Source organism: Puma concolor, chromosome B3, assembly GCF_028749965.1.
Source record: "Puma concolor isolate L17-30 chromosome B3, mPumCon1.1.hap2, whole genome shotgun sequence".
NCBI classification, from domain to species: domain Eukaryota; kingdom Metazoa; phylum Chordata; class Mammalia; order Carnivora; family Felidae; genus Puma; species Puma concolor.
This window is the reverse complement of record NC_141672.1, coordinates 48,344,180-48,356,882: the sequence shown is the minus strand read 5'-3', so window position 1 is coordinate 48,356,882 and position 12,703 is coordinate 48,344,180. Positions and strand designations below refer to the sequence as shown.

General features: G+C 36.2%; 1 protein-coding gene across 4 annotated transcripts in view; it reads right to left on the bottom strand.

Moving 5' to 3' along the window:
- TXNDC16 (thioredoxin domain containing 16) overlaps nt 1-12,703 on the bottom strand; it is a 144,649-nt gene that overhangs the window by 128,361 nt on the left and 3,585 nt on the right. For 3 of the 4 annotated variants that reach the window (XM_086709752.1, XM_086709753.1, XM_086709755.1), the window contains exons 2-4: nt 6,881-7,002; nt 5,484-5,789; nt 4,171-4,253 (exon numbers count right to left, since the gene is read on the bottom strand). In XM_086709752.1, coding sequence (XP_086565878.1) covers nt 4,171-4,253; nt 5,484-5,646 — 246 coding nt within the window. In that variant the 5' untranslated portion in view covers nt 5,647-5,789; nt 6,881-7,002. Of the gene's footprint in view, nt 1-4,170; nt 4,254-5,483; nt 5,790-6,880; nt 7,003-12,703 lie in introns of those variants that run through there. The other variant, XM_086709754.1, reaches the window with a different exon arrangement.

Sequence of the window (12,703 nt, the reverse complement as noted above, 5' to 3'; positions counted from 1 at the left end):
AGATGTAATGGAAGGCAAGGAAACACAAAGATAAGCAGGAAAGTCAGACGAGTATCACCTCAGTACAGGGCAAGGATGAATGAGATCTGAAGTAAAGCAGAAAAGGACAGAAGAGATTTGAGAGATTTCTCACCAATACAGTAAGTAAAACTAGGGAGAAGACTGAGCATGTGTATGCAGTAGGGAATAAAGGAAAAAAGGAGATAAAAAGAATGAAGAGGTTTCTAGATGGGGCAAAGGGTAGCCACCAACAAAATTTGCACTAAACTAAGGTTAGAAGAAAAACAGTCATTTCATTTTAGATTTTGTAAGTTTTGGTTTTGTTTTTTAAATGGGTTGGTTGTTTTGTATGTGTGTCATTCAATTTAATTTTAATGGAGTTTGAGGAAGCAGAATGACAACTAGGGAAGCTACATTTGTTTTCAAAAGCTACAAAAGGAGAACTGATACTCAGAAAAAATATCAGGAATAGAGAAATTAGAATTAAAAGTTGGAATACTGCCATAACCAAAAAGAGTGAATTTTAGCATATGTAACTTTTTAAAGAATTCTTTAGGGGTACCTGGGTGGCTCAATCAGTTGAGTGGCCAACTTCAGCTCAGGTCACGATCTCGTGGTATGTGAGTTCGAGCCCCACATTGGGCTCTCTGTTGTCAGCATAGAGTCCGCTTCAGATCCTCTGTCCACCCCACCCCGCCCCTTCCCCTGCTTGCATTCTCTCTCTCAAAAATAAACACTAAAAAAAATTTTTTTTAAGTCAGAGCATAGGGGATGGTTGACATTAGGACAATAGATTTTTTTTCCATTCAGCCGTTTAACATATATATGAACACCTACCATATGTTAGTCACTCTTCTAGTCGCTGGGGGCACAATTAAGTTCCAAATAAAGATTTTTATCTTTAGAACTTACATTTTAAAAGTAGAGACAGACAATTTTAAAAACTAATTAATATGTAGCATTAAGTCCCACAAATTAAAAAAACAGTAAAGGGATAGTATGTAACAGGACATTTTATACAGGTAATCAAGGAAGGCTTGGCGGGGGGAGGGGAGGTGACCTTTGCACAAAGAACTGAAGCAAAGTAGTGATGCATACTATTATATAAGTATGTTGAAAAGAGGAGTTCTGACAGAAAATACTTGCAAAGGCCTTGTAGAAATAATACATCAAGCAGGTTCAGGTAACAAAAAGAGGACTTGTAGGTGTCAGGAACAAACTGAGCAGGTTGGAGAGGCAGAAAAAGAAATGAGAGGAAGCCAGTGTGCATAAGAGTGAAGAGTTTCAAGTTTATCTTAACTGTAACAGGAAGCCTTTTGGAGGAGTAGCAATGAGACCTGACACATTTGACTTATGCATAGAGAAGAATTTAGTAGGACAAGAGTGAAAGGAGAAAGGCCAATTATTAGAAGGCTATGGTAGTTTCCCAGATGAGAAGTCATGAAGGTCTGGACAACAGGGGTCAAAGTGGAGGTGCAGGAAGTGCTATGATTTGGGAAGTTTTGATAGTAGAACCTAAAGGTTTATTGATGGGTTGGTTATGACAAAGTCAAATATGATTCAAAGGTTTTTTGTTTTAAAGTCTACTTTGATATAGTAAGATAACTATACCAGCCTCCTTTTGGTCATCACTTAATGATACATCTTTTTCCTTCCTTCAATACTTTGAAGATATCTGAAGACTGACTTTATTTTAAGATGCATTTCTAAATAGCATACATTTGGGTTTGGTTATTGCACCCAGCTTGGCAATCTTTGTCTTAACTGGAACATTTAGTACATTTATATTTTAGTGTTTTCTTCATCTACCTCTGCCTCCTGAAATCTTAACTTTTCAAGACAATCTCAAAATGCTACTTTTTGTAAAGTCTTTCCAAATACCATACATGACCTTCTGCCATGACAATCAGATATGAGCTTCCCTTCTTTAAACCTCAGTGGCATTTTATCTGTATCTCATATTACAACGATCATGTTCTGCTAGTTACTGAAGTGATTTGTGTTTAACTCCCCTATTTAGGATCTAAACTCTCCAAAGAAATAGACTGGGTCTTTATCACATATCTATCTAAAAAACTAAATGAAGCAGCTCACTTCAATGTCATAAACATTTACCAAATATTTATTATGTGCAGAGAGTGAGCTAGGTACTTAATATTTGTCTGCCTTATTCACCAGTCTTCTTTCCACACAGCTTAGCATCCTCAACTATAAAATCAAGACTTTATGTTTTGTTAGTTCATAAAGGCAACAACACTCTAGGCATGAACTTTAATATTCTATTTTAGTTACCAGATATACAGTTACTAGTTACTAAATAAATAGTATGATTATCCCTTTTGAATGTCATACCAACTTAGTATTTCATCTCTAAACTTTAGTCTAGAATTTTATTAAAAGCTCCTCAAAGATGAGCACCATTATCATTCTAGAGTGTAATCAGCTGTTCAAAGTTAACCCAGTTACATACAGAATTAAGAAAAGACTTTTTTTTTAAGTGTTTAGCAGTGACATAGAAATATAGAATTGGTCTTTTCCCCTGGTTCCTCACACATTCCTAAAACCCTTGTTATTTCCTGAGTGACAGGAGGACTAGGAGTATCTTTTGTTCTAACACTTGGTCTTTAACGCCAGTTCCTTATAGAAGAGCTTCTAAGACCCTTGGAAACTCCTGGAGTATCTTTTTGCATGCTAAAACACTGATCACTGGGGGGCCCTAGATAGCTTCAAGATGGGGGCTGCTCACTACAAAGACAAAGGCATGATTAGAAGATTGAACTTTCTGCCCCATCTCCCATCCTCTGCGCTAGAGATGAAGCCAATCACCAGTGGCCAATGATTTACTCAATCGTGCCCACATAATGGAATCTCCATAAAACCCCTAAATAACAGGGCTTGAAAGCTTCCAGGCTGGTGAACACATCTAAGTAATGGGAAGGTGAAACACCCCATACTACAAGAGGACAGAAGCTCCTGTGCTCAAGGCTTCCAGACCTTGCCATATGCATCTCTTACATTTGGCTGTTCCTGAGTTCTATCACGTATAATAAACCAGTAATAGTACACAAAGTGTTTTCTTGAGTCCTGAGAGCCATTACAGCAAATTATTGAACAAGCAAGGAGGGGGTTTTGAGAGCTCCCAGTTTATAGCCAAGTCAGACAGAAGTTGTAGGCAACCTAAGAATCTACTCCCTATGATTGGCATCTGAAGTAGAGGGCAATCTTATAGGACTAAGCCCTTAACCTGTGAGATCTGGGTTACGTGGGTGGTCAGTATGATAAATGACTGGTGTAGAAAACTCACACATTTGATGTCAGAAGTGTTCTGTGGATAGAGGGAAGAGTTTCCCTTTAATAGGCAAGGTTAGTTAACCTTTCTATGCTTCCTGCCCTGGGAACTCTAGCTGTAGGGACCAAGTGGGTCAGCAGCCATCTCTCAGAAGCAGAAGGCTAATGAACTAAGAAAGAATAAATGTACACAGAAAGTCAGGTAGACACTAATCTGACAGAATTTAATAATCACTGGGTTATTAATCATTCAATTTTCTGAGGTACAAATTCTAAGATTAAAGTAAATGAAAAGCTCATGTAGCTATCTAATCCATGATGCATGTGGAAATTTTCCATAATACTCCATGGCAAGTTTGAACATTTTTTGAGAAAAAAATTAAATACGTCATTTCAAGTTAGGCTGTTTTGACTTTGTCCTAAAAATAAAGGAAAAACTGCAACATAAGCAATTATAAAGACTTAGAAGAACAGAAAACAAAAAATACTTCAATTGCCTCAATTTTGATACTTCAGTTTGTGCTAATAGAAATTTAATAAATAGTTGAACGTGGAGATCTACTATATTTGTCAGGCAAAACAAAGCAAAAAAGCCTAAGTATAGCATTAAAAACTGAAACAGTTTATAAAACAAATTAAGTTCTAAGCTAACAAAAAATTCTGAACAGCTTTTTTCTTTATCTACATGTACTAATTTACACCATAATCTGGAAGTATCTTCTGTGCTTCTGTTTTTTCTTATGAAAAAAAGGTAGAAAAAAAATATTTTTCCAGTTTGGAAAAAGATCTGAAACGTAAGTATTTTTAGATACTCAGCATTAAGTCATATAATTATAAAATGTTTGTCACTAATAAGTTAGTAACAAAAAAATATCTTTCTACCTTTGCAACTGAAATTCCAAAGTCCTGGAGAGGTTTAACAGCCTCATTCAGTTCTTCAAGAAATATGGAAGTTCTTGGAGAATCTAAAATAAGAAATGTTTTATGAATGTTTTATGGCTTGCTCCTTAGGAAAGATGAATTTTTAAAATTAAGGCCCAAAGCTGCAAACTGAAAAAGAAATGGATTGGTTTGCCCAACAAGTATATACAATACAACCAATAATCAAGTAAACATACCTGGTTATATAATTTTATACCCTTACTTCTTATTGCCTCATTATTCTTATTTCTAATGTTTTTATGATGATTTTAATTTTGTAAGTGAATTTTTAAAATTTCTAAAATAAGAATAAATAAATGTTTAATTCAAAGCTAACATTCGGCATTATTTTTCCAAGTTTCCATATACGCAACACACATGTATACATGCACAAAATTTTTGAAATGATTTTAAAATGCCATTTTCAAATCACAATTATAAGAACCAACAGAAACGTGGATTAATTTCACTTACTAATTCCAGGAATAGTATTTTTTAAGGCATAAAGACTTAAATGAGACCATTACATTTTTAGTTATGTTCAATACTTACATTGGTTAATCAGTGTAATTAATGGTATACTAAAGCAGAGTATTAAATAAAAGCATTACTAATTCTTCACTTAAAGTTTTAAAATACTTTAAACATATCCACTTGCTAAAAATATCAAGAAGTATACTTTCAGAAATGACTAGATGAGGGGCGCCTGGGTGGCTCAGTTGGTTAGGCATCGGACTTCAGCTTAGGTCATGATCTTGCGGTTCATGGGTTTGAGCCCCACAACAGGCTCTGTGCTGATAGCTCAGAGCCTGGACCCTGCTTCAGATTCTGTGTCTCCCTCTCTCTCTCTGCTCTGCCCCTCCCCCACTCACATTCTGTCTGTCTCTCTCTCTCTCAAAAATAAATAAACGTTATAAAAAAAATTTTTTAAAGGACTGGATGAAATTCAGGTGTTACTCTACTAATAGCTAATTCTTATCTGGTATTTACTAAAGACTAAGTCACATGAATAAAGTCATTTAATCCTCACAACAAATTTATAAAGTATTATTTCCTCATTATGGATGACAACAAAAACACAGAGAGGCTAAGTGATTTAACCAAAATCACACAGAAGGTCAACTGGCACAATCATGATTTAAACTCAGGCATATATATTTTAGTAACAGCTTTATAGCACATAATACTAATTTTGACAGTATCCCAGCAATACTACTGATTAAACAGCAAGAGAAACATCACAAAAATCACGTCAGAATATAAAAAATACTTACCGGCTTGACAAAAATAAGCTAAGGAGGCTTTTCCCGGTTGCAATGTACTGAAGTATTTCTGTGGGCTCAGTTCTGATAGAGAGTCTACTGCTGACTTATAAAAAATGCACATCATGACAAAAGAGATGCCAACTCTATATATATTGAAACTGGAAGACATCATCAGCTGTAGTTGTACATGGGCAGGAGATTTTTGTCTGTTTTGTTCACTGCTGTGTTCTGTTGCCTAGGACAATACCTAGCAACGGTAGGTATTCAACAAAGTTTTGCTGAATAAATTTGTTAAACAAATGAATGAAGTAAAATCTGCAAGAAGAATAATGTAAGACATTACTTACGTATTTGATTTTGTTAATACTTTCCTATTTCCTTCTAGTAAACATTTGAGAGGGATATCTATAATGACATTGATTTGATAATACAATTGATTCTGGATACTTGCAAAAGATATCAAAGATATACAGAAAATACAATATGAAATATCTTATGTTTAATAGATCTTTACTAGAGTATGTTAAGCTAATTGTCATTTTTAAGGGTTCTAAAACTAAGTCTCAAACCTTATCCAATCCTTGTTTTAAATTGGTCATTTTATCTTTCTCTACCCAAAGTGGATTTACAATGAATACTCAAACAGTTATTTCATACCATTACCATGGGAGTGAGGCATCCAAAACCTACATCTATTATGTTTACATTCTTTTTACTTTAAATTTCCTGGAAGATAGCTATTAAAACTATTTAAGGGGCACCTGGGTGGCTCAGTTGGTTGAGTGACCAACTTTGGCTCAGGTCACGATCCTGCAGTTCATGAGTTGGAACCCCACATGGGGCTAGCAGCTATCAGTACAGAGCCTGCTTAGAAACCTCTGTCTCCCTCTCTCTTCCCCTCCCCTGTTATGCATGCATGCATGTTCTCTCTCTCTCAAAAGTAAATAAAAATTAAAAAAAAAACTTGGAAACCAATTTGACAATAAATTTCATATTAAAAAAACTAATAACGTTCCTTCTAAATATAGTTTTAATTTTATTTGTTTATAATTTTTTAATGTTTATTTTAGAGAGAGAGAGAGAGCGCGCGCACGCACAAGTGGGAGAGGGGCAGAGAGAAAGAGAGCAAGAGAGACACAGAATCTAAAGCAGGCTTTAGGCTTGAGCCATCAGTACAGAGCCCAACACGGGGCTTGAACTCACCAACAGTGAGATCAGCTGAAGTCAGATGTTTAACTGACTGACCCACCCAGGTGCCCCATAAATACACTTTTTTAAGTATACGACTTAGACTTATACAGCTTAGACATTTAAGTATCTTTTTCAACCCAAGTTTTAATTCAACTCTACCTTCTGAACTCAGACTTGTTTTAATACTCTCCTCTCTTCTTCCATGCTGCACTTACTTCCATGCTGTCCTCTACATCTGTTGTCAATTCTTTGTCTCCCATTTTGCCACTTCCAAATTTCTCTCCAACAATTTCTTCTTTCAGGAAGTTTTCCACTGATGATCTATAATATCTAAGTTCTAAAAGAAGACAGTTTAGGAAAATATAATATAAAAATATCATACTTCCAGAAGGGAGAGACATACCCACAGGTATAGGTGAGATTTTTAATTTTTTTTAATTTCAAATAGAACCCCTACCTTTCAAACAAAAGATCACTATCTCAAAACAAGAGACAGAAAAAAATAGCAAAAAATTACTCAGAATGAGAGGAGTAGACTTTCTGTAAGAAATAAAATAATAAAAGAATGAAAATTTAGGGAAAATTGTACTAGATACTTAATCTGCTCTTTCAATACGATCAGTAAGCATATAATACCTCTCCTTTAAAAGCAGGTATTCCTAAAAAAGGAGCTAATTACTAATTACTTCTTAACATTCTTTTCATTAGAGCTAATTTATATCAGTGAACAAATTTGTCATCAATATTTAATAATGAGCCAAGAGTTCAAAAATTCAAGTAGAATGAGTGAGGACTGTGAGTGAGAGGCATATAAAAAAGTAATTTTAATGATATAATTAGGGAGTATCCTTGGCATTAACATTGATTACACATTTTAGCCATTTTAAACCAGTGTATTTTAAAGCCACTTTATATTAATGAGGATGGTTTAAAATAGGTCATTCAATATTTTCTTTATTGGGGGGAAGGGAAATGCATGCATCCTGAGGCTAAGGGAATAACTATATAATGTATTTACTATATGAAATAACCAAAACCTAATTAAAAATGAACCTTTTAAGTAAAAGTACATTTGAACGAGTCAAGTATAAATATAATTTTTCCTGGACTTGTGGTTATAATTCAGTTATTTTAACACTAAATTGGACAGTAGGGTTAACACATTATTTTTTCCCCTAGAATGAATTTTGTAGCAGTAAAAGGTCTAACTGCACATTCAGTGCTAGAATACTTTCCCACATCTATCTCATTGGACAAATGAAATTATAGATGTTGAAGTACTACGCATTTGGTCAATTAGAGATGTTGGTGATTATTCTGACATACATATTTTCAGGGATAGGAATTCATTAGTAACTATAACCTTTGCAATTTTTCCATCTTTGATAAATTTGATTATTTAAGTAATTACTTAAAGCAGAGAATATTGCAGAGATCAACCAGAAATATAGTTTATGAGGTCTTAATAAAATAAACACTGAATAATGATTTAACCAAATCTATGACAACCACAGTTCAGAGGATGGGGAGAAAGAAAGTAAGGGAACATACAATTAGTGTGGGAAAAGAAATAAAAGAGCTAAATCTTCACTTTCACAAGACCAAAAGCCAAGTTTATTGGAAACAGGAAGATGAATGCCAAAAGAAATAGGGAACAATTGAAATAATTCCCCCTAAGGAATAAGAAATTGGAGGGGGAAGACACCAAGGGGACTTTTGAAGTCTTATATAAAACCATCTGACTCTTTAAATACCTTTTCATTTTGATTGAAAAGTTAAAGTCATTCTATTTGGACTATATCAAAATAAAAAGCTCTGCACAGCAAAGGAGACAGCTACCAAAACTAAAAGACAATCTACTGAATGGGAGAAGATTTGCAAATAACATATCCAAGAAAGGGTTAGTATCCAAAATATATATAAAGAACTTACATAATTCAACACCAAAAAAACCCAAAAAACAAAAACCAAAAAAAACCAACAAAACAAAACAAAAAAACAAAAAACCCCAAGTAATCCAATTTAAAAACGAGCAGAAGACATGAACAGACATTTCTCCAAAGATGATACACAGATGGCCAACAGACACATGAAAATACGCTCAACATCACTCATCGTCAGGCAAATGCAAATCAAAACCACAATGAGATGTCATCTCGAACCTGTCAGAATGGCTAAAATCAAAGCTCAAAAAACAACAACTATGGGCAAGGATGTGGAGAAAAAGGAACCCTCATGTACTGTTGGTGGGAATGCAAACTGGTGCAGCTACTGTGGAAGACAGTACGGAAGTTCCTCAAAAAATTTAAAATAGAACTACCCTATGATCCAGTAATTGCACTATTGGGTATTTACCCAAAGAATATGAAAACACTAATATAAAAAGATATATGCACTTCTATGTTTACTGCAGCATTACTTGCAATAGTCAAATTATGGAAGAAGCCCAAGTGTCCATCCATAGGTAAGTGAGTAAAGAAAATGTGGTATGCATATGTAAGTATGTACATACATACATATATATACATACATACACCCACATAATAGAATATTATTCGGCCAAAATAAACAATGAAATTTTGCTATTTGCAACAACATGGATGGATCTAGAGGGTATAATACTAAGCAAGTAAGTAGGAGAAAAACAAATACCATATGATTTCACTCACATGCAGAATTTGAGAAATAAAACAAAACAACAAAGAAAAAAAGAGAGACAAATCAAAAAACAGACTCAACTACAGGGAACAAAGAGTTACCAGAGGGGAGGGTGGCAGGGGAATGAAACAGGTGAAAGGGATTAAGGATACACTTATCTGGATGAGCACTGAGTAACATATGGAATTGCTGAATTGCTACACTGTACACCTGAAACGAATACAATGCTGTATGTTAACTACACTGGAATAAAATAAAATAAGAATTAAAGTTGTTACTTGTATGTAATCAAATTTTCCATAGCTTCTACTCATATTAATCCAACCTATCCTTGTGGGGCCACAGAAGACTGTTCATTTCACATGCATGGAAAATAAAATGCATTTGCCCAGAGATATGTTCTCCACATAAAAATATCTTTAAATTTTTTTTTTCAACGTTCATTTATTTATTTGGGACAGAGAGAGACAGAGCATGAACGGGGGAGGGGCAGAGAGAGAGGGAGACACAGAATCGGAAACAGGCTCCAGGCTCTGAGCCATCAGCCCAGAGCCTGACGCGGGGCTCGAACTCACGGACCACAAGATCGTGACCTGACTGAAGTCGGACGCTTAACCGACTGCGCCACCCAGGCGCCCCACATAAAAATATCTTTAAATTAAAAAGAAGAGAAATTTTGATGGGAAAGGGTGGGGAATGAGAAGACCAGCAAGAAGAGAGTAAAAGCAAAGATACAAAAGGTACTCAGGTGACTTTTTCCCTCCAGTAGGTAGAAAGTAGAATAGAAAACAATACTTAATGATTCAAAATCTAAATATCAATAAAGAGATGAATACCTTGAGAAATGTGACATTGGTACCTTGGTGTAGTAGTTCATTGGTATGGGGTAAATAGTTCCAGTTCTGTAGAAGTTCAGATTACACTTAGCTTCCTGCACCTCCCACCTGTAGTGAGTTAGCTGTGCCCACTGTGTGACTTAATCTGGCTAATAAATGTAAGCAAAAGCTCATGTTTCTTTCAGGCAACAATTTAATAGCCAGTGTGTGATAGGGCAGGATTTATTTTCTTCTGTCACAGTCATTAAAAATGCTCAATTTGTGGCTGTTCCTCAGCATGAGTCCCAGGATGAGCACAACAGAGAACCCTCACTGATTTGCAACTAGCATGTGACTTAGGAGGAAATCAACCTTATTGCCTTAAGCTACTGAGATTTGAGGGGTCATCACTACAGCAGAATCTAGTTTATCTTCACTATTATACAAACTAGAATGAGGTGCTACCTTAACAAGAACCCCAAAACATTGGCTTAGAGGCCAAGAAGCAAGGACCGTTCAGGATCTAATCAAGGAAACTTTCATCAGAGACTGGAGCTTGGCAATCCACAGTAAGGAGTGACAAAACATTTGCTGAAACGGTCACTATAATAATTTGGAGGTGACACATACTTAATGAATTTATAATGAGCATGTACCCAGGCTTGTGTGGCTAATGAACCTCTTTATGGCCCTAAGAGAGGAGGCTGGTAGTCAGAAGATGAACACTGTGTGATAATTGCTGTTGGTTATGTTTAATAAGACATTCAAAGAAAGGTAGTCAAAGAACCACTGCCATCCAAGAGACTAGCTGGTTAATACTTACACAGTCCTTTAGCCCCCACCCTTCTACTGTCAGAGAGCAAGCTGACAAGCTGCTCAGCCATGGAAAGGGGCCATACTATCCAAAGCCAACTTCAGATGTGGCCAAAGATAATAAAGACGGAAAGACCTCTTGCAGAGTAAAGCCAAGGACCATGGAGAACTATGCCCCAGGGCATATGCCAGAATATGAACTATTCGATACTGGTCTACAATAATGAGATAAAGAAATTGAGAACAAATGTCAAAAAGTTTTTATAGTCCTTTTTACACAGTTTTGTGTTTTATGAATCTAAAAAATTTTTAACAGGCTTGTCATGTGCTAGGTGTTTTCATTTTATTTTTCTTATAATTCATTTTTACTGTCTTTAACAAAAATTCAAAGTAAATTGGAATTTTAAAAAACTGGTCATTCTTAGCAGATAGTTTGAGAAGCACTGACCTAGAGAAACCAGTGAACAGAACAAAAGCCCTAACAATATCTGCCCAGTGATATTTCAAAGTTGCTACAGTCTAAAGTCTGGTGTATGTCTTCCATTCTTCCCCTCTCCAAATTGGCACATGTATTATAGTTATTTGTCCCTACACTATCCTATGTATCCAAGTGGAGGTGGGAAACAGGTAATTTATAATGTCCTAAGACATTAACACTACTGGGCATTACTTAGAGATCCTGGACTGTTGAGCTTGGTACAGTGATTGAATGGGATTTGAGGGCTATATCCATTGGGAAGGGCCAAAGATGAATTACATGTAAGGAGAATATCTGGGGGCGCCTGGGTGGCGCAGTCGGTTAAGCGTCCGACTTCAGCCAGGTCACGATCTCGCGCTCCGTGAGTTCGAGCCCCGCATCAGGCTCTGGGCTGATGGCTCGGAGCCTGGAGCCTGTTTCCGATTCTGTGTCTCCCTCTCTCTCTGCCCCTCCCCCGTTCATGCTCTGTCTCTCTCTGTCCCAAAAATAAATAAAAACGTTGAAAAAAAAAAATTAAAAAAAAAAAAAAAAGGAGAATATCTGTTGACAAACATGGTGGATTGTTCAAATGTTTCTAGTTCTCTACACATGTTAAAATTGTACTTCTCCACTTCCTTGAAATAGGAAGTGACTTGATTTGGCCAATGAAATGTACAGTGACATATGTAACTTCTGGGAGCTTTTAAGAGTCAATATAGGGGCGCCTGAGTAGCTCAGTTGGTAGAGCATCCAACTTTGGCTCAGGTCATGAACTTGTGGTTCATAAGTTCAAGCCCTGGGTCAGGCTATGTGCTGACAGCTCAGAGGCCTGGAGCCTGCTTAGGATTCTGTGTCTCCCTCTCTCTCTGCCCTTCCGCTGCTCATGCTCTCTCTCTCCCTCCCTCAAAAAATAAATAAATAAATAAATAAATAAATAAACATTAAAAATTTTTTTTAAAAAAGAGTCAATATACATGGCGGGGGGGGGTGGTCTGGGTGGCTCAGTCAGTTAAGCACTCAACTTCTGCCAGGTCATGATCTCATGGTTTATGAGTTCGAGCCCCACGTCAGGCTCTGTGCTGACAGCTCAGAGCCTGGAGCCTGCTTCCCATTCCATGTCTCCCTCTCTCTCTCTCTGCCCCTCCCCCGCTCATGCTCTGTCTCTCTCTTTCTCTTAGGAAATAAACATTAAAAAAATTTTAAAGAAAGTCAATATATACATTTCATGAATCACAAGTCACTTTTCTTCTGCTATAATGAATGATAACACTCAAAATGAGGCCTTCTCAGGCACC